The sequence below is a fragment of the Neoarius graeffei genome, chromosome 2, assembly GCF_027579695.1.
Source record: "Neoarius graeffei isolate fNeoGra1 chromosome 2, fNeoGra1.pri, whole genome shotgun sequence".
Classification (NCBI taxonomy): domain Eukaryota; kingdom Metazoa; phylum Chordata; class Actinopteri; order Siluriformes; family Ariidae; genus Neoarius; species Neoarius graeffei.
In genome coordinates, this window is record NC_083570.1 from 87,026,041 (window position 1) to 87,048,044 (window position 22,004).

Consider the following 22,004-nt stretch of genomic DNA (forward strand, 5'->3'; position numbering starts at 1 on the left):
GTACACAGATTTGCACTAAACCTTGTGTGTCAACACTTCACATTAGGTACAAGATCTGATTACATTTTGTCGGCCAACACTTTCAAGATGGCCAACCTTTTGTTTGTGGAATAATCTTTTGAACAGGTGAACAGATTTGCACAAAAAATCTTATGTGCTTAGGTACAGTACATCAACTCATTACATTTAGATCAGGTCAAATGGCAAGCACGAACACACACACACAAAGTGCACCAGGCGCACGCACACATGGGTGCACACACACATGACAAAGACAAGACACACACCCTAAAGATACAAAACACACATAACCCAAGCCCTATTTTGGCAGTCTCTCAACACATTGCCAAGTTTGCTTAAGATAGTCATTTGCACCAGTCTTGTAGTCGTGAAGGCCCGTGGGCAGAGTCAACACCTTCCTCCCAGAGATCAGTGTTTTAGAGGGTTAATCTTAATCATTTGAACAGTTCAACAGATTTGCTCATCACATTTTGGATGCCTCAAATGGCGCGCACACAACGCACCAGGTGCGCGCGCACACACAACGCACCAGGCGCGCGCACACACACAACGTACCAGGCACACACACACACAACGCACCAGGCGCGCACGCAACGCATTACATGTGCCTCAGTTGTTTGACCTTTTCTTCGATCAACTTTTCAATGAACGCCTCTCGCCGATTGCCATCTACCGCCTTTAGCCAGTCTTTAAAATCAGGTTCCTCAGCCAGAGGTCTGAAAATTTGCATTTCCCCATTGTTTAATTCTCGTGCAGATGTCGCCAGTCGGGTCAACAGATAGATTCGACTAGAGCCGTATAAACAAAGTCAGTCTCGTACTAAACAATCTCTGGTATAAATTTATACTGGATTCGACCGTTATTGGAATTCAATGTGCATGCGCCACCAACTCCTCACTGCGGTCCTCCTCGATACATAAAAATAAATTCGCCCAAATGTAGTAATTTATGGATATTATGGCATGCAGGTTAATTAAACGAATTAGAAAACACATAGGCCCAGTTGGATGGGGGTCAAAAAAATTTACTACCACGTCAGATTACATTTACTACCTTTTACTACTTTTTACTGGCCATAATTTAGCCTATTTTAATTAACTACCTTTTACTACCTTTTAAAACCCCGCGGGAACCCTGCAGTTAGTAAATCCAGTGGCCATTCCAAAAGCGCCTTTGCGCCCTCTACCATTAATCAAGACCCCGTTCGAAAGAATTGGGATGGATCTCGTCAGGCCATTAGATCGGTCAACACGAGGGTATCGCTTTATTTTAGTTCTGATGGACTATGCAACGCGATACCCGGAAGCAGTGCCTCTTCGCAATATCTCAGCATGCGGTATTGCGGAAGCACTCTTCCGCGTCATCTCCCGAGTCGGAATCCCCAAAGAGATTCTGACTGATCAAGGCACCTCATTTATGTCACGCACACTGAGCGAACTGTATGGGTTAAGCCGATCTGCACCAGCGTTTAGCACCCACAAATGGACGGTTTAGTCGAACGGTTCAATCGCAGACTCAAGAATATAATTAAAAAGTTTGTTCGCGAGGACGCACGCAATTGGAATAAATGGCTCGAACCCCTGTTATTTGCAGTGCGAGAGGTCCCACAAGCCTCCACAGGGTTCTCCCCGTTTGAATTATTATATGAGCGTAAGCCGTGCAGCATCCTAGATGTACTGCGGGAAAATTGGGAGGAGGGACCTTCACCGAGCAAAAATGAAATCCAATACGTTATTGACCTGCACGCTAGTGCTGCCACGATTAGTTGACTTAGTCGACGTAATCGACCATAAAAAATGGTCGACTGGAATTTTTTTAGTTGATGACTTTTTTTTTTTTTTTTTGGCCTGTCAATCGCCTATTTATTTTTGGTCTTCAGTCTCAAACGGCTCATCCAAGTTCAGGTAATTCCGCTCCACACCACTAATTTTGATGTGCGCACCCCACCGGTCAAATTGGCTCTCTTTCCCTCTCCCATTATTTAAGTTAAAGTCCTTCCCACGCCTTAGGGTACCTGGTATTCCTAGGCAGTCTCCCACTCAAGTACTAACCAGGCCCAACTCTGTATGTGGCGCATCGGGCGGCGCCGATCTCCGTTTCCATAGCCCTCGGCCTCTCGCCTATTACATAGCTAGGGTTACAGTGGGGGGCTAGTCCTCTGGTAAACACGAGAGTTTAACTCCCCATGCACATCTGTATTGCAGCGTGCCTTGCCAGATGGCAGTAGGTACCATTTTTTGATGGTCTTTGGTATGACCCGACTGTGAATAGAACTCATGATCTCCCGATTGAGAGGCAGACACGCTACCACTAGGCCACTAGTCGGTCCTCTCCCATTATGATCTTCCTTTACTGTCGGTTCTGGTTTTGAGCATGCCTTGACATGAAAATGGCAGCGGCAAGTGACTCTGATGAATCAAGGACGGTGACTTCTAACGTTACGAAAAGACCAAAAGCATCGAAAGTATGGGAATACTTTAGGGCAGCTGGTGATAGATTGGTTTGTACACTCTGTAAGACTTCGTTGGCTTATCACGGGAGCACATCCACGATACCCGAGCACCTTAAAAGGAAACACACAGGAGCTGTTGAGGATGCTTCAGAAAAGGAAAAGACAACGTGAGTAGCCTAACATTATGATTACTGTTTACACGTGAGTAGCCTAACATTATGATTACTGTTTACACGTGTGCTTTTTATAAATCTTGTGAAGTACGATGATCTTTGGATGTTAAGCAGGCCCCCTCGACTCTTTGGTAATGTTTTAGTTGAACAACGCTAGTATGCACGCGCATTTATAGTAATTTACAGTAAATGGTGTAACGCTTTCAAGACGGCACCAGACTCGAGACAGAGGGTTTATCGGGTTTATTGAATAAGCACACAACATAGATAAAAGCCATAACTTATGCAACTCGCACACTCAAACACACACATACATGCAGGACGAATGTAACTTTTTTAACTTGGCGTCACCATCCCCCGGCTACTCTACCAACCCCTAGCAGTGCCACAAGAGGCTGGCTTTACATTTTCCGACGAGAGGCGCAGCGCAACAGCCAAACATACATCAGGCTGTGTAGCAGCCAAACATAGTTCATCAGGCTGTGTAGCAGCCAAACATAGTTCATCAGGCTGTGTAGTCTGACTGAATTCCTTCCAAGGAAGGGCTGGGGGCTGTTCTGTCCAAGGAGGTGGAGGGGGAGGATCGCCCCGTGCTGTACATCAGCAGAAAGCTGTCGGTGCGTGAGGGGCGCTACAGCACAATAGAGAAAGAGTGCTTAGCCATCAAGTAGGCGGTCCTCGCCCTCCGCTACTACCTGCTGGGACGCCCTTTCACCCTCTGTTCGGACCACGCGCCCCTCCAGTGGCTCCACCGCATGAAGGATGCCAACGCGCGGATCACCCATTGGTATCTGGCACTCCAGCCCTTTAACTTCAAGGTGATCCACAGGCCGGGGGTGCAGATGGTCGTAGCGGACTTCCTCTCCCGTCAAGGGTGGGGTGGGGTGGGGTCGGCTGCAGGCCGGACAGCTGCCCGGCCTGAGTCGGGTGGTGGGGGTATGTGGCAGCGGGAGCGTGGTCAAGCGTTGGTCTGTGACCAGAGGGCGGAGTCAGGGAAGGTAAGTGGCAGAATCACTACACCTGATGTCAGTTAACGTGTGTTTGTGTGTCTTCCCCAGTGACCACGCCCTATATAAGGAGAGAGAGCAGAGGAAGAGAGCTCTCTCCCCAACCAGACGACCTGTGTGTGTGCGTGCGTGGGTGGCTGGGAGAGTTTAAAAATCACTGAAAAGTGCCAATAAAGAGGTTTTTTTGAACTCAGTTCTGGCCTGCCGTCCTTCTGTGCTCCACCCACCCGTCCGAATTGCTACAATTACCAAGATCCTTTTTATAGCATGGAAGGAGTGTGCAGGACTGTGTTTTTCATCACACTCTCACCTTCTCCTGAAGGAACTGTTATCAATTCTGCTTTCCACAGGCATTCGAGAATTCATTTGGTTCCACTCCTCAAAATATATACAAATTAGCAAGTTAAATCACAGCAACTCTAACCAGCATAAATCATTTACTGAAGATAAATGAACACAGCCCTGTCTAGTGCATTCCCATGTTCATGAATGTAGTCTTTATTTCTTTGTCCTGTGAACTGATATCTCATATCTGTTCCTGCAACATTTTTGTTGGGTCTCACAAGTCCCCAGTCCTGATGCAAACCTCTTGTAAGGATGCGCTTTTGGCATTAGCTGTTGTCCAGATTGTAGGCATGCAGGTCTAATTGTGACAACCATGTTTCATCTCACCCTAATCTCAGGCAGGAAAGAAGTCTAGCTATGCAGTGACAGACAGGAGCTAGCAGCCACACCGGAGAAACAGAAGTTAGAGTGCAAGTGAAACTGACTGTTTTTTTTTTTTTAGGTAAGGTAAGGCATTTATTTGTTCTCTAATTTGGTATGAAACTAACGAATGAAGGATGGTATTCAGACGATTTATCCTCGTTGTGGAATTCGTATCTTAAAGTAGTTTTTGAATTAGAAAACTCATGATAACTGGCTAATGACTAATGGAAGGTGTTGGTGAGTTTCCCCTGTATTTTTGTATTTCAAACTCAACTGCTTTCACATTTGGTTGCAATTACATTTTTCTACCAGACTGGTTGGCATTCTAAACTCTGACATCCAGTAGCTTTAAAGATTCAGCACAAAATTTTAACACCGTTCAGCTGCTTCTAAACACAGTTACAAACCCCATTTCCAGAAAAGTTGGGATGTTTTCCAAAATGCAATAAAAACAAAAATCTATGATTTGTTTAATTCGCATGAACCTTTATTTAACTGACAAAAGTAAAAAAGAAAAGATTTTCAGTAGTTTTACTGGCCAACGTGTTTTTTTGTATTTTGTATATTGAAGGTACCATTGGTATATTGGGGTATATACTGGGATTTTAGAGAGACACATGTTGCTAACAAGGCAACGTCTCTTCCCGGGAAGTCCATGCTTATTTCAGCAAGACAATGCCAGGCCTCATTCTGCATGGGCTACAACAGTGTGGCTTTGTAGACACAGAGTGCGTGTGCTTAACTGGCCTGCTGCCAGTCCAGCTCTGTCTCCTATTGAGAATGTATGGCGCATCATGAAGAGGAGAATCAAACGGTGACTACGGACTGTTGAGCAGCTGAAGTCTTCTATCAAGCAAGAATGGACAAAAATACCAATTGCAAAACTGAAACAATTTATATCCTCAGTTCCTATATGATTAAAAAGTGTTATTAAAAGGAAAGGTGATGTAATACAATGGTAATAATGCCTCTGTCCCAACTTTTTTTGAGTGTGTTGCAGGCATCAAATTCTAATTTCGTTTATATTTACAAAATACAATTAAGTTGGTCAATAAAACTATTGAAAATCTTTTCTTTGTACTTTTATCAGTTAAATAAAGGTTCATGTGAATTAACAAATCACAGATTTTTGTTTTTATTACATTTTGGAGAATATGCCAACTTTTCTGGAAATGGGGTTAGTAGAAATTACCTGATGATACTTGCAATATCTCAGAAAAGTAGCATTATCAACATTATAACATCAGATTATCCAATTCTTGAAGAGGAAAAAGTAAATTTGAGGAGAAAAATTAAGGAATGGAAAAAACGATGAACTAAGAAAAGGACAGGAGGTCCCGGAGATGAGAAAAAGACAGGTGGTGAGAAAGAAATAGGGCAATGTAGTGGAGAAGGAAAATGATGGAAAAGGATAAAAGGGGAAAAGGAAAAATAACAGGAGTAGAGGAAAAAAGATGAGAAAAGGAGGCTAAGGAAAACTTGAACTGTGAGTAAACTCATTATAGAATACCCCCCGGCTTACGAGCCTGTCATCATATATCACCATATGAAAGGGAATAAGTTGAATTGTCTCCCCTTTGAAATATTGGACCAGGATTATTTTCCTTCATGCAGATCTTCAGGTGGTATACTGCAACTGTGTACAGTTTCATCAAAATCCATCAAACTGTTTAGGAGGAGTTGGGCTTACAAGACACATGGACGGATGGACGGACGGACAGAGTGATTCCTATATACTCCCCCAGACTTTGTTTGCGGGGGATATAAAGACAGCATGAGTAAGGGGAATATATGTATGATAGTGTTGTGACAAATAAGGGCTTAAACACACACACACACACACACACACACACACACACACACACACACACACACACACACGCATGCACACACTTATATCCCCTTTCCTCCAATGCAAACTGGGTGCTAATTATGGGCTGGGGCTAGTGCTGGTTCAGAGTTGGTTCAACTTGAGAACCTTCTAAGAACCGGTTTGCTTTACCATGGACTAGAGAGTCATTACGTCACTGTATGGAGGAGAGCAGAAAGACTTGGGACAGTTTGTATTCCCATACATTTATTTCAACCAATCAGGTTTTAGATTATATCAGAACTTAGATGTTGCCCCTGAGAGTAACCTATTTCGTTTGGAGCCATGAAGCTGGACCCTGCAGTAAGGTCTGTGCAGCTAAATATTTTTGTCTAGCAAAACTTGTATTTTCTACTTCAGTCCACCTCCATGCTCTGTTTCTCAAAATCCACTGAATGTGGATAGAATAAAACAATCACTCAATCTCATCATACATGGCTTACAGACAACTCAGCACTATGCACCTCGTCGGCTATCAGCTCATGTACGACTCGATTTCGTGAAATAACTGTTAAATGTATTGAACTTAAACTCTGGGGGAAAACACTGAAGGATTTTTTTTAATGGCCAGATGGGGAGAGTTGGGACAGTTCATCACGTTACAGGTTTTTTCTTGTGGTTTACAAATATAAAATCGTTTAAACATTTAATAAAAATGTGGGCATGTCCCTGCATGAGGTTTAAGCTTATTTCATTCCTTCTTGAGAATGGAGCTGTTTTGCCTAGTCAGGTTTTGCATAAACTGGCATTTTTCTATCGCTGTACCAGCATTGTGTGTTCATACAGTTAATATGTTACAAGTTTTGATAATAAATAAAATTAAAAATGTAAGCCTAGGTTTGTTTGTTTTTTCCTCCATGTCTCCCTTTAGTGTTCCATGTCTCCCCAGAAAAAAATAAAAAAATAAATAAATAATCATCTCATTATCTCTAGCCGCTTTATCCTTCTACAGGGTCGCAGGCAAGCTGGAGCCTATCCCAGCTGACTACGGGCGAAAGGCGGGGTACACCCTGGACAAGTCGCCAGGTCATCACAGGGCTGACACATAGACACAGACAACCATTCACACTCACATTCACACCTACGGTCAATTTAGAGTCACCAGTTAACCTAACCTGCATGTCTTTGGACTGTGGGGGAAACCGGAGCACCCAGAGGAAACCCACGCGGACACGGGGAGAACATGCAAACTCCACACAGAAAGGCCCTCGCCGGCCCCAGGGCTCGAACCCAGGACCTTCTTGCTGTGAGGCGACAGCGCTAACCACTACACCACCGTGCCGCCCAATAATAATAATAATAATAATAATAATGACAGAAAAAATGAAGCATGAAGGCCAGGACATGTGACAAGCTGAGAAACTAATGTGTTTAGAGGGTATAGTAAATACTCTCTAATCCAATAAGAATGTGACACTACCTGCAAAGAATTTCACACAATCTACAAAAGCTGAAAACTCATCCCAAGTCTCCCTGCTCTCCCCTAAACTCTCAGAAAATAAAGTACATTACTGTACCTTTAGAGGTACAATGGCTCGTCGCTGGGGCAGTACCATCTAAGGTACTTATTTGTATCCTTTCTATTCTGCTTGGGAACATATACAGTATGTACCTTTTTGACCCTAAAAAAGTACACATAGCTACCTTGAGGTCCAATAATGATCCATTAGTGTAGATTGTACCTTGGGGGACAGAAATGGACTCCTATTGTACCCCTATTTTTGACAATGTACACCTGTATATGTCTCCACTTTCCCAGTAACACTAGTGCCAATCTCAACAACAACAGTGGTGGATTATTGGATTATACAGACTAGATACTAGACTATCTTTGTTTGTTTGATTTTAATGGCAGCCACAAAGTTTTACTTGATCTTGTTAATCATAATTACCTGTGCAATACTTACACATGCAATTCCACCTTTGTAATACACTTATGTTAACTGTACATCTGCAAACCTGTTAATTTATGCAAATTTGCTAATTTTTTAGCTCTAAATTTGTAGTTTATTTCTTTTATATATATCCTTTTCTGTATACTTAGTACTTTTGCGGACGGTATGGTGGTGTCGTGGTTAGCACTGTCGCCTCATCGCAAGAGGGTCCTGGGTTCGAGCCCAGCGGCCAACGAAGGCCTTTCTGTGTGGAGTTTGCATGCTCTCCCCGTGTCCATGTGGGTTTCCTCCGGGTGCTCCGGTTTCCCCCAAAGGCATGCAGGTTAGGCTAATCGGTGGCCCTAATTTGACAGTAGGTGTGAATGTGAGTGTGAATGGTTGTCTGTGTCTATGTGTCAGCCCTGTGATGACCTGGCGACTTGTCCAGGGTGTGCCCCACCTCTTGCTCATAGTCAGCTGGGATAGGCTCCAGCTTGCCTGTGACCCTGTAGAACAGAATAAGCAGCTACAGATAATGGATGGATGGAAGGTACACATAGCTACCTTGAGGCCCAATAATGATCCATTAGTGTAGATTGTACCTTGGGGGACAGAAATGGACTCCTATTGTATGCCAATCTTAACAACAACAGTGGTGGATTATACAGACCAGATACTACACTATCTTTGTTTGTTTGATTTTAACAGCAGCCACAAAGTTTTACTTGATCTTGTTAATCATAATTACCTGTGCAATACTTGCACGTGCAATTCCACCTTTGTAATACACTTATGTTAACTGTATATCTGCAAACCTGTTAATTTCTGCAAATTTGTTAATTTTTTTATCCCTAAATTTGTAGTTTATTTCTTTTATATATATATCCTTTTTTGTATACTTAGTACTTTTGTACTACTCTTTCACTGCCTTATCTTTTTCTCATCTCATTATCTCTATCCGCTTTATCCTGTTCTACAGGGTCGCAGGCAAGCTGGAGCCTATCCCAGCTGACTACAGGCGAAAGGCGGGGTACACCCTGGACAAGTCGCCAGGTCATCACAGGGCTGACACATAGACACAGACAACCATTCACACTCACATTCACACCTACGGTCAATTTAGAGTCACCAGTTAACCTAACCTGCATGTCTTTGGACTGTGGGGGAAACCGGAGCACCCGGAGGAAACCCACGCGGACACGGGGAGAACATGCAAACTCCGCACAGAAAGGCCCTCGCCGGCTACGGGACTCGAACCCGGACCTTCTTGCTGTGAGGCAACAGCGCTAACCACTACACCACCGTGCAGCATCTTATCTTATCTTATGATAACCCCGCCCCCAGCCCCTGATGGAAACGGTTCTTGGTTCTAGGCCCGCAAAGTGTTGGTGCAAAATAAAACACTTCTCCTGGGTAAGAGCTGGTTCTTTAGCTGTCAAAACGCAAATCTTAGAGATTAGGTACTGGCTCAAGACCAAAAAGCAGACAGGCTGCTGTTGGGCTGTGTTTAAAGCGCGCAGGTCATCGACCGACCGGATGCGCAACAGGTGCGCAGTTTCCGGCGCGCTGGTGCTGGGTTCTGTTCCAAACCGCACACCTGGTACCACCACCAGGCGAACTGGTTTCCATCATTAGGGTACTCTTCATAGTGTACGACATATTATATGACTGTAATGCGGTGTATGTGTGTGTGTGTGTGTGTGGATCTGAGCTGAAACACAAGTCTCTCAAGAAAAGTTCATAACTGACTTTGCGAAGAATAAAAGCCATGTGGATGTCTTACCTACTAACTCTGCGACGGCACTGAAGGGCCACGTGTGACTGGTGGAGTTGCTGTGCAGGTACGAGGGGCTCATCTGCAAGCACAGAAAACACAGAAACGTGTAAGAGCACATTGTCGTGCGTTTACATTTGCAATACTTCGGATTTTTGCATGAAGAATACGCACAGAGCTGAGACGGATCCCATGCTCGCTCAACCTCGCCATTTCTTCAAGTCCAGCAAAACAAAACGCACTAAAATAATGATAATAATAAGGGAGAAAAAAACCCAAGCTTGTATTACAAAACTCGCAACCTTCCTCCTTCTGCAGAGCGCAAACTCTTCCTTCCTCTTTCACTTCTGTGACACTGCTTGCTTGCACTCTCTCTCTCTCTCTCTGTGTGTGTGCACACAGGGTTGCCAGATCGGACACCAACTTTATCTGCTATAAATAACTATTGTCTGCATATCTGTTTCAGTTTCTCTGAGCAGAGCTGCATACAGGGTGCATTTAGATGGAACGCTTTCTGAATGTCTGTGTTGTCTAACCGTTCTTGCTATTCAAAAAACAACAACGAAAAAACAACACATGTCTCAAAATCCTCAAGGTGTTGACTTTGTACAGTACCATTCAAAAGTAATCTTTCCCCCCTTGTTAGTGATAAATCCACAGATTAAACTCTGTTCTTGGAATGGACCCATAAATCTTCCACATCCAGTACCAGTCAAAAGTTTGAACACCCTTACTCATTCATATGCTTTTCTGTATTTTGACTCATTTCTACATCCTGAAGACATCAAAACTATGAACTAATACATGGAACATACTCTCAGCAGCCACTATATTAGATGCACCTGCTATTTGATGCAGTTCTCTAATCAGCCGATCCCTTGACAGCAGCACAATGCATCGAATCATGCAGATACGAATCAAGAGCTTCGGTTAATGTTCACTTCAAACATCAGAATGGGAAAAATTGTGATCTCAAAGTGTGACTTTCTTTCACTGCGGCATGGGTGCTGGTTTGAGCCAGATGGAGTGGTTTGAGTATTTCAGAAACTGCTGATCTCCTGGGGTTTTCACACACACACAACAGTCTCTAGAGTTTACACAGAATGGTGAAAAAAAAAAGAGTGAGCGACAGTTCTGTGGGTGGAAACGCCTTGTTGATAAGAGAGGTCAGAGGAAAATGGACAGATTGGTTCGAGCTACCAGGAAGGATATAATAACTCATAGCAACTCTTTACAACCGTGATGAGCAGAAACGCATCTTAGCATGCAACAGCAAAAGACCACATTGGGTTCCACTCCTGCCAGCCAAGAACAGGGATCTTAGAATCAAGAACAAGTTCCTGTTAAAGTGGCCGGTGAGTGTATATGAAATTAGGTGGTAAACAAAAACATTTTGAAAAAAATTAAAAAGCACAAAATGTTTCATAGAGGCACACACAACAGTCGTAGTGTGTGGTGGTGTAGTGGTTAGCGCTGTCGCCTCACAGCAAGAAGGTCCTGGGTTCGAGCCCCGGGGCCGGCGAGGGCCTTTCTGTGTGGAGTTTGCATGTTGTCCGCGTGGGTTTCCTCCGGGTGCTCCGGTTTCCCCCACAGTCCAAAGACATGCAGGTTAGGTTAACTGGTGACTCTAAATTGACCGTAGATGTGAGTGTGAATGGTTGTCTGTGTCTATGTGTCAGCCCTGTGATGACCTGGCGACTTGTCCAGGGTGTACCCCGCCTTTCGCCCGTAGTTAGCTGGGATAGGCTCCAGCTTGCCTGCGACCCTGTAGAAGGATAAAGCGGCTAGAGATAATGAGATGAGATGTTTCATAGATTCTTAAAAGTCGCCAGCATTTACTTTGATGACGCTTTACACACTATTGGCATTATCTTAACCAGCTTCATGAGGTAGTCACCTGGAATGCTTTTCAATTAACAGGTGCCTCGTCAAAAGTTCTCATCTCATTATCTCTAGCTGCCTTATCCTGTTCTGCAGGGTCGCAGGCAAGCTGGAGCCTATCCCAGCTGACTACGGGGGAAAGGCGGGATACACCCTGGACAAGTCGCCAGGTCATCACAGGGCTGACACCTAGACACAGACAACCATTCACACCTACAGTCAATTTAGAGTCACCAGTTAACCTAACCTGCATGTCTTTGGACTGTGGGGAAAACCGGAGCACCCAGAGGAAACCCACGCGGACATGGGGAGAACATGCAAACCCCGCACAGAAAGGCCCTCGCCAGCCATGGGGCTTGAACCCAGACCTTCTTGCTGTGAGGCGACAGCGCTAACCACTACACCACCGTGCCGCCAGAATAGAATAATAATATTCTATTTATATAACTTATGTGAACACTTTGCCAACACCATTAATGAAGCCCTGAAGAACTGCCCAACAACCATTGTTGAAGTGAGGTGGAACTATATCCGTGAAGCCACCTACCAAGCTGCCATGGAATCCTTCGGCAGGAAAGACAGGCAGAACCCAGACTGGTTTGAAGCAGGAATCATCAAAATGGAACCAGCCACCTCATCCAAGCGAGCCGCACTGCTCAACTATAAGAACAATCCCTTGGAGAAGACCCTCATTGCTTATAGGAAGGCTCGTAGCGATGCCCAGCGGATCGCCCGGAAATGCGCCAATGACCACTGACTCTAAATCTGTCAGGGCATCCTGCTCTCTGCTGACTGCTGCAAACATTTGCTCCATGTACGAAGGCATAAAGAAAGCGTTCGGCCTCAGCACCACTGAGACCGCTCCCCTCAAGTCTGCCTCGGGTGATGTTATCACTGACCGCAGCAAGCAGATGGAGAGATGGGCCGAGCACTACCAGAACCTGTATGCTAGAGAGACCTCTGTCATCGATACAGCAGTAGTGAACACCACCCCCCTGCCTGTCATGGAGGAGCTCGACACCCCGCCCTCTGTCGAGGAACTCCGCAAGGCCATCAACCTCCTTGCCTGTGGCAAAGCTCCAGGAAATTATGGCATTCCTCCAGAGGTCATCAAGGCCGGCAGTGAGATGTTTCTCCTCAACCATCTCCACAAACTCCTGCTACAGTGCTGGAAAGAAGGGACAATGCCTCAAGACATGCAAGATGCAAAAATCATCACACTGTATAAAAACAAAGGTGATCGGAGCGATTGCAACAACTATCATGGAATCTCCCTCCTCAGCATTGTCGACAAGGCCTTTGCCTGCATGGAACTGAACAGGCTGCAGAAACTCGCAGAGCAGGTCTACCCAGAGACACAGTGTGGCTTCAGAGCCCAGTGATCAACCATTGACATGGTCTTCTCCCTTCGACAGCTCCAGGAGAAGTGCCACGATCAGCGTCAACCCCTGTGCATTGCTTTCATCAACCTGACCAAGGCGTTTGACCTAGCCAGCAGAAAAGGTCTCTTCACCCTGCTCCAGAGGATTGGATGTCCCCCAAAGCTCCTGAGGTTGATCATTTCATTTCATGATGAGATGAAGGGGACTGTCTAGTACGACGGCTTATCCTCAGATCCCTTCCCAATCAAGAATGGGGTAAAGCAAGGATGTGTGCTTGCACCGACACTCTTCGGCATCTTCTTCTCACGGCTGCTCCGCCACACCTTCAAGCATTCTGATGACGGAGTCTTCCTCCACACCAGAAGTGATGGCAATCAATTCAACCTGGCCCACCTCCAAGCAAAGACCAAGGTGTGGCAAGTTCTCATCCGTGAGCTGCTGTTTGCAGACGATGCTGCCCTGACCGCCCACATGAAGGAAGTCCTACAATGCCTCATCTCCAGCTTTGCCGTTGCCTGTACAGAGTTTGGTCTAACCATCAGCCTAAAGAAGCCCAACATCTTGGGCCAAGATGTCACCAGCACTCCCTGTATCTCCATTGGCGACCATACCCTCGAAGTGGTGGAGAATTTCACTTACCTTGGCTCCACCACCTCCAGCAACCTCTCCCTGGACGTTGAGCTGAACACCAGGATCAGCAAGGCATCCTCAGTAATGGTTCACCAGTTGAAGAGAGTGTGGAACAACTCCATGTTGACCACCAACACCAAGATGAAAGTCTATTAGGCCTGTGTAGTGAGCACTCTTCTCTATGGAAGCAAAACTTGGACCCTATACTCTCGCCAGGAATGCAGACTGAATGCCTTCCACCTGCACTGCCTCAGACAACTACTGGGCATCACATGGCAGGACCATGTTCCAAACTCTGAAGTTCTAGCCCAAGCCAAAACACAGAACTTGTTCGCCCTCCTCACCCAACGACAACTGCGCTGGCTCGGGCATGTAAGCCGCATGAACGATGGCCATATTCCAAAAGACATGCTGTACGGGGAGCTGGCCGCTGGCTCCAGACCTGCAGGAAGCCCCATCCTTCGATTCAAAGACATTTGCAAACGCGACCTCAGAGCAGGCGACATCAACCCAGCGGACCTGGAGACTGTGACAGCTGGCGTCTCACCATCAAGACTGGAGTCCAGACACCAGAGAAGAGGAGAGTCGAGCAGTGGGAGGAGAGAAGACAGTGCAGATGACTCAAGGCCGACTCGGCACCCACGGAGACAAACAACAATGACTACACCTGCAGCAACTGCAACAGAGTCTGCTGCTCCAGGATTGGACTGTACAATCACAGTAGATGCTGCAACTCAACAAAAGACTGACCGGGCGCTTCTCCATTGTCTTCTGAAACAGAAGGCTGCCAGAGACCCCACCTCTCGCCCATAGTCAGCTGGGATAGGCTCCAGCTTGCCCACGACCCTGCACAGGATAAGCGGTTACGGACAATGGATGGATATTTAGGCAGTGCCCAAAAGCAGAGCTCCTGATGAGTGTATGAGCAAAATATTTGCAAGGGCACAAAAGCAACCTGAATAGAATAATAATATTATTAGGACTAATTACCATGCACCTGTTCTTGATTAGAGCTCAATCACAGCGCATACATATAAGCACTCTCAGTAACACACAGACTTTGTGAAAGCCTTGTATTTTGTATTGCTTTTCTGGTTTTGACCCGGTTTGTGTTTTTGGACTGTGAGTATTGTATTACCCTTGGTATCCTGTCTGTGCCTCACTGCCTGTTTTTCGACTCTGCCTTTGTCTATGTTTTGGATCTGTTTGCTAGTGTGTTTTCAATAAAACTCTTCCTGCACTTACATCCGTCTATCACCCTTACATGACAGAAACTGTCAACTGTCCAACAAGCTAGTGGACTAATAAAACTGTTTTAACTAGTTTTATATGAAACTGTTGTGAATGTTTTCTGTAAAATGTGTTAGTAAATAACCCTGCGTTATTTTTAAAAAGCAAATTAAAAATAAGGGCTAGATAAAATCCATCTATCTTATGTCAATAAAGATACAAATTTCATTGTCCGGTGGTCAAGTGTTTATGAGATACATTGCCTTGCACTTATGGTCAGGTTCCCTGTGGAGGTACACGTTTGTAGTTTGTAAGCATGTACCTTGTACAGTCAAAGCCATCAAAAAGCAGGTCAATGCATTACCATATTCTCTTAAGTATGGGGTTCTGCTCCACACGCGCAAAACATGTGCAAGGAGCTCCGCTATTATAGATAATGGATGGATGGATGGATGGATGGATGGATATATAAATATTTTTCCATCGCTGTATATACAGCTGTTAGGACTTGGACTGTTTTGGCCTCTAGAGGCCGCTGTTATTTCCTTTTCGTGTCATATTTATTTTGGCCTCTAGAGGCCGACACTGTTCCTGTGTTTTGTGTTTTTTTTTTGTTAATTGCCTGTTAGTCCTAATTATCTTCACCTGTGTCCTTAATTAGTTTGTGTATTTATACCCCTGAGTTCAGTCCTCTTGTCACGGAGTCTTTGTGCTGTTATGTTTATCTCCAGTTTCCTTTGTACTGTGTTTTGTGGATCTTCTGAGCTTTTGCATTTTTGCCTTTTTCTTTTTGAATTATACTCTTTGTTTTTGTTTTTTTGTTTTGCCCTGGATTGTATATAGTGTACATAGTATTAATAAACCTTTTGTTACTTTTTCTACTTCCGCCTCACGCCTCTGCATTTGAGTCATTCCCCTGGTGGCCTAGTGGGGGTTTGCTGGATCATCACACCAACGAACCAGGTTCGAATCCCAGCAAAACCCTAACAGAAAGACTCCGTCATGACCGACTCAGCAGAGGCTGCTTCAACTATCTACCCGGCCAACCTTCAGGGAATTATGGCAGCTTTGACACGCTTCGGAGCGACCATGGACGCTCATGGACGTACGCTCACCAGCCAACGTGAGGCCCTTGCTCGCCACGAGGAACTGCTTCAGCAAATTGGGAAAACCCTGGCACAGCTGACATCTCTGCCTGCATCTCCTGCTCCTGATCCAGCTCCCACTCCTGCTCCAGTGCCTCCTGCCATGCTGCCTTCTTCACCTCGCGAACCCAGCCTTCCTGCACCACAGAGGTATGACGGCAAGCACAGTGAGTGCCGAGAGTTCCTTACCCAGTGTCAACTCACCTTTGAGCTTCAGCCTACCACCTACACTACGGATCGCCGCAAGATTGCCTTTGTGATCACCTTATTAGCTGGTAAGGCGCGAGCCTGGGCTACTGCTATCTGGCAAAGACAGGGACCTGAGTGCTTTGATTTCCAGCTGTTTTCTGAAGAGATGCTTCGGGTCTTCGATCAGGCAGACATCAGTACCGACGCAGCCCGAAAGCTCATGTCCATCCGGCAAGGAGGAAGCGTCGCAGATTACGCCATCTCGTTCCGAACACTCGCAGCAGTAAGTGGATGGAACGAGACTGCCCTGGTGTCAGCCTTCCACCATGGTCTGTCTGACCCCATCAAGGACGGTCTGGCCTCTATTGGATGCCCAAGTGACCTCGAAACCCTCATCTCACATGCTATTCGTCTGGACAACAGGATGAGAGACCGCCACCAAGCCTTGAGCCCCCCCAGCCTCCCTACCTCTACCTGGAAACCGTCTACCTCCTTCAGTGACTGTCCAGAACCCATGCAAGTGGGTCGTACTCGCCTCTCTGCATCTGAGAGGGAGCGCAGAAGGAGGGACAAGTGCTGCATCTACTGTGGCAAGCCTGGTCACTTCCGAGCATCATGTCCCAAACTCTTGGGAAAAGGACCGCCCCGTCCAGCCAAGGGAGGGTTGTGACGGGGCCTACCCTCTCTCCCGGACTCCCTGGCCAAGGAATCTACATCCCGGTCTCCATCTCCTGGGGTGAGTCTGTCCACTCTTGTCAAGCTTTGATAGACTCAGGGGCGGCTGGGAACTTTATGGATATTCACTTCGCCCAAAGCATCAATATACCTACTGCACCTCTTGAAGTCCCTCTGTCTGTGTCTGCCCTCGATGGCCAAGCATTAGGTGATGGAAGAGTCACCCAAGTTACTTCTCCAGTCTTCCTCCAGTCTCAAGGTCACAAGGAAGAAATATCCCTGCACCTGATTCCTTCACCTGAGTTCCCAGTTATTCTAGGCCTTCCTTGGCTTACTCGCCACAACCCTCGCATAGACTGGGTAACAAGCCAGGTTGTGGAATGGGGCCCTGCATGCCATGCCTCTTGTCTGCTCTCTAGCTCTCCTGTGTCTCCTGCCGAGCCCCCTGATCTCACCGAGTTATCTCAAGTTCCCACAGAGTACTGGGATCTCAAGGAGGTATTCAGCAAGAGCAGGGCCGCCGTTCTTCCCCCGCACCGGGCCTACGACTGTGCCATCGACTTGCTCCCTGGGACTACCCCTCCTCGTGGCAGACTGTTTTCCCTCTCTCAGCCAGAACGCAAGGCTATGGAGGAATACCTCAAAGACGCCCTGGTCTCTGGGTTCATTCGACCCTCCACCTCACCTGCTGGTGCCGGCTTCTTCTTTGTCGGCAAGAAGGATGGGGGGCTTCGACCATGTATTGACTACAGGGGCCTGAACAAGATCACTGTGCGCAACCGATATCCCCTTCCGCTGATGTCCACTGCTTTCGACCTGCTCCAAGGCGCCACCGTCTTCACCAAGTTGGACCTACGGAACGCATACCACCTCATCCGTATCCGACAGGGAGACGAGTGGAAGACTGCCTTTAACACCCCGTCTGGGCACTACGAATACCAGGTGATGCCCTTCGGACTCACCAACGCACCAGCTGTTTTTCAGGCCCTAATCAACGACGTCTTAAGGGACATGATTAACCTGTACGTCTTTGTCTACCTCGATGACATCCTTATCTTTTCCAAGACCGTGCAGGAGCACCGCCACCATGTCCGCCAGGTTCTCCAGAGGCTGCTGCAGAACAATCTGTTCGCCAAGGCCCAGAAATGCGAATTTCATGTTCCCGAGGTCTCCTTTCTGGGATTTATTGTACGGACAGGCCAACTCCAAATGGACCCTGCCAAGACCCTGGCCGTCCGGGACTGGCCTACTCCCAAGTCCGTTAAGGAGGTTCAGCGGTTCTTAGGATTCGCTAACTTCTACCGCAAGTTCATCAGGAACTTCAGTTCTGTGGCAGCACCCATGTCAGACCTCACCAAAGGGACAGGTGGATCTTATGGCTGGTCTCCTCAGGCAGAAAAGGCGTTCAAAGACCTCAAGGCCCGCTTCTGCACGGCACCCATTCTGGTCCTCCCGGACACCTCCCAACCATTCATCGTGGAGGTGGACGCCTCGGACAGTGGTGTCGGCGCGGTACTCTCTCAACGTTTGGAAGGAAAGCTGCACCCCTGCGCTTACTTCTCCCACCGCCTGAGTCCTGCGGAGTCCCGGTACGATGTGGGGGATCGAGAACTGCTAGCGGTCAAACTGGCCCTTGAGGAGTGGAGGCACTGGCTGGAGGGAGCGCAACATCCATTCCTGGTTTGGACTGACCACAAGAACCTGGAGTACCTCCAGCAAGCCAAGAGACTGAACCCTCGACAGGCTAGGTGGGCCCTGTTTTTCAGTTGGTTTGACTTCACCCTCTCGTACCGTCCCGGCTCCAAGAACACCAAACCTGACGCACTGTCCAGGCTGTTCTCTGCCACTAACAGGGAGAATGAAGTCGGGCCTATTATCCCGGTGTCCCGGATTGTGGCCCCTGTCCGCTGGGGTATTGAGGAGGCTGTTCGACGAGCCCAACGCCAGGACCCCGGTCCTGGGACGGGGCCACCGGGCCTCTTGTACGTCCCACATCAAGCCCGGGCCAAGGTTCTCCAGTGGGGTCACTCTTCCCCTCTCACCGCCCACCCGGGAGCTCAGAGGACCCTGGACTTCCTGAAAAGACGCTTCTGGTGGCCTAACATGGAGCAGGAAGTAAGGTCATTTGTCCTGTCCTGTGAGGTTTGCACCAGAACCAAAAACCCACGACAGCGTCCCCAGGGTCTCCTGCATCCTCTGACCATTCCCCGGCGTCCCTGGTCCCACGTGGCAGTCGACTTCATCACGGGTCTCCCTGAGTCACAAGGTAACATGGTCATTTTGGTCATTGTTGACAGATTCTCCAAGGCCTGCCGCTTCATACCTCTGTGCAAACTCCCCTCTGCTCTTGAAACAGCGAAACTTATATTTAATCATGTCTTCCGAGTCTTTGGTCTTCCACAGGACATCGTCTCAGACCGAGGGCCCCAGTTCTCCTCCCGAGTGTGGCACGGGTTCTGCAAGGTCATCGGAGCCACTGCCAGCCTCTCCTCTGGGTTTCACCCACAGTCCAATGGTCAGACGGAGAGGCTCAACCAGGACCTGGAAACCACCCTGCGAGGCCTGGCTATGGATAACCCGACATCGTGGAGCACCTGGCTGCCATGGGCAGAGTACGCCCACAACACCCTGCAGTCATCGGCCACCAAGCTGTCGCCATTCCAGTGCCAATTCGGGTTCCAGCCACCTCTGTTCCCGGACCAGGAGGAGGACGCGGGGGTGCCCTCGGTCAACCAATATGTGAGACGGTGTCGCAAGACCTGGAGCAAGGTCAGGAAGACCCTCATACAGACCTCCAGAACCAACCAGACTCAGGCCAACCGCCACAGAAGACCTGCACACACTTTCCGCCCTGGGCAGCGGGTTTGGCTGTCCACTAAGGACCTTCCGCTGCGGGTGGAGAACCGCAAGCTTGCTCCTCGCTACATTGGCCCCTTCAAGGTGGTGCGCAGAGTGAACCCTGTCTCCTACCGGCTCCAGTTGCCCCGGACTCTGAGGATCAACCCCACTTTCCATGTTTCCCTGTTGCGGCCTGTACTGACGTCTACATATGCCCCTGCCCCTAGGAACCCCCCACCCCCCCGCATCTTCCAGGGGCAGACTGTGTTCACTGTGCATCGCCTGCTTGACTCCCGCCGGGTCCGCGGCGGGTTGCAATATCTGGTGGACTGGGAGGGCTATGGTCCTGAGGAGCGCTGCTGGGTTCCTGCTCGGGATGTCCTGGATAAAGAACTGTGTCGGGACTTCCATTCGGCCCATCCGGATCGCCCTGGGAACGTCAGGAGACGCTCCTAGAGGGGGGGGTCCTGTTAGGACTTGGACTGTTTTGGCCTCTAGAGGCCGCTGTTATTTCCTTTTCGTGTCATATTTATTTTGGCCTCTAGAGGCCACCACTGTTCCTGTGTTTTGTGTTTTTTTTTTTGTTAATTGCCTGTTAGTCCTAATTATCTTCACCTGTGTCCTTAATTAGTTTGTGTATTTATACCCCTGAGTTCAGTCCTCTTGTCACGGAGTCTTTGTGCTGTTATGTTTATCTCCAGTTTCCTTTGTACTGTGTTTTGTGGATCTTCTGAGCTTTTGCATTTTTGCCTTTTTCTTTTTGAATTATACTCTTTGTTTTTGTTTTTTTGTTTTGCCCTGGATTGTATATAGTGTACATAGTATTAATAAACCTTTTGTTACTTTTTCTACTTCCGCCTCACGCCTCTGCATTTGAGTCATTCCCCTGGTGGCCTAGTGGGGGTTTGCTGGATCATCACACCAACGAACCAGGTTCGAATCCCAGCAAAACCCTAACAACAGCACACACACACATCAGCCATAACATTTAAACCATGGACCACCGAGAAGTGACATGAATAATATTGATTATCTTGTTACAGTGGCACCTGTCAAGGGGTGGGATATACTGGGTAGCAAGTGAACAGTCAGATCTCTAAGTTGGAAGCAGAAAATATGGCATAAGCATCTGAGCAAGCATAAAGATCTGAGTGACTTGACAAGGGCCAAATTGTGATGGCTAGATGACTGGGTCAGAGCATTTCCAAAACGGCAGGTTTTGCGGGGTGTTCCTGGTATGCAGTCATTAGTACCTACCAAAAGTAGCCAAGGAAGGACGACTGGTGAAGCAGTGACAGGGTCATAGGCACGCAAGGCTCACTGATGCATATGTGGAACAAAGATGAGCCCATCTGTGCTGTTTCTCATGAGTAAATTCAATAATACTTGAGTAAAAGGATGGATGTTCTGAGCCTCAGCATGTCTCCTGCAAGGCACTACCCAGTTTCTAGTTTCTCATGATGGCTTTGTATCTTAGTTCAACCTCTCTGGGAATGAATTCATTATTGTAATCCTTTTTTCCCTTGGAAGTGATAAATCCACAGGTTAAACTCTGTTCTTGGAATGGACCCATAAACTTTCACATACAGTACCTTTCAAAAGTTTGAACACCTCTACTCATTCATAGGCTTTTCTGTATTTTGACTATTTTCTACATTGTACAACAATACTGAAGACATCACAACTATGAAATAACATATGGAACATACAATCACTGGCCACTTTATTAGGTACACCCATCCACCTGCTGTTTGATGCAGTTCTCTAATCAGTCGATCTCTTGACAGCAGCACAATGCATCGACTCATGCAGATACAAATCAAGAGCTTCAGTTAATGTTCACTTCAAACATCAGAATGGGAAAAATTGTGATCTCAAAGTGTGACTTTCACTGTGGCATGGGTGCTGGTGCCAGATGGACTGGTTTGAGTATTTCAGAAACTGCTAATCTCCACACACACACAAGTCTCTAGAGTTTACACAGAATGGTGTGAAAAACAAAAAACACTGAGTGAGTGACAGTTCTGTGGGTGGAAACAAACGCCTTGTTGATAAGAGAGGTTAGAGGAAAATGGACAGATTGGTTCAAGCTGCCAGGAAGGATATAGAAACTCATATAATCACTCTTTACAACCGTGGTGAGCAGAAAAGCATC

General features: G+C 47.1%; 1 protein-coding gene across 1 annotated transcript in view; it reads right to left on the reverse strand.

The window, feature by feature from the left end:
* zgc:152774 (uncharacterized protein LOC553526 homolog) overlaps nucleotides 1–10,253 on the reverse strand; it is a 60,372-nt gene extending 50,119 nt beyond the window's left edge. Inside the window, exons 1-2 of the mRNA XM_060915137.1 lie at nucleotides 10,054–10,253; nucleotides 9,889–9,961 (exon numbers count right to left, since the gene is read on the reverse strand). Coding sequence (XP_060771120.1) covers nucleotides 9,889–9,961; nucleotides 10,054–10,092 — 112 coding nt within the window. The 5' untranslated portion in view covers nucleotides 10,093–10,253. The remainder of the gene's footprint in view (nucleotides 1–9,888; nucleotides 9,962–10,053) is intronic.
* Nucleotides 10,254–22,004: the final 11,751 nt, after the last annotated feature.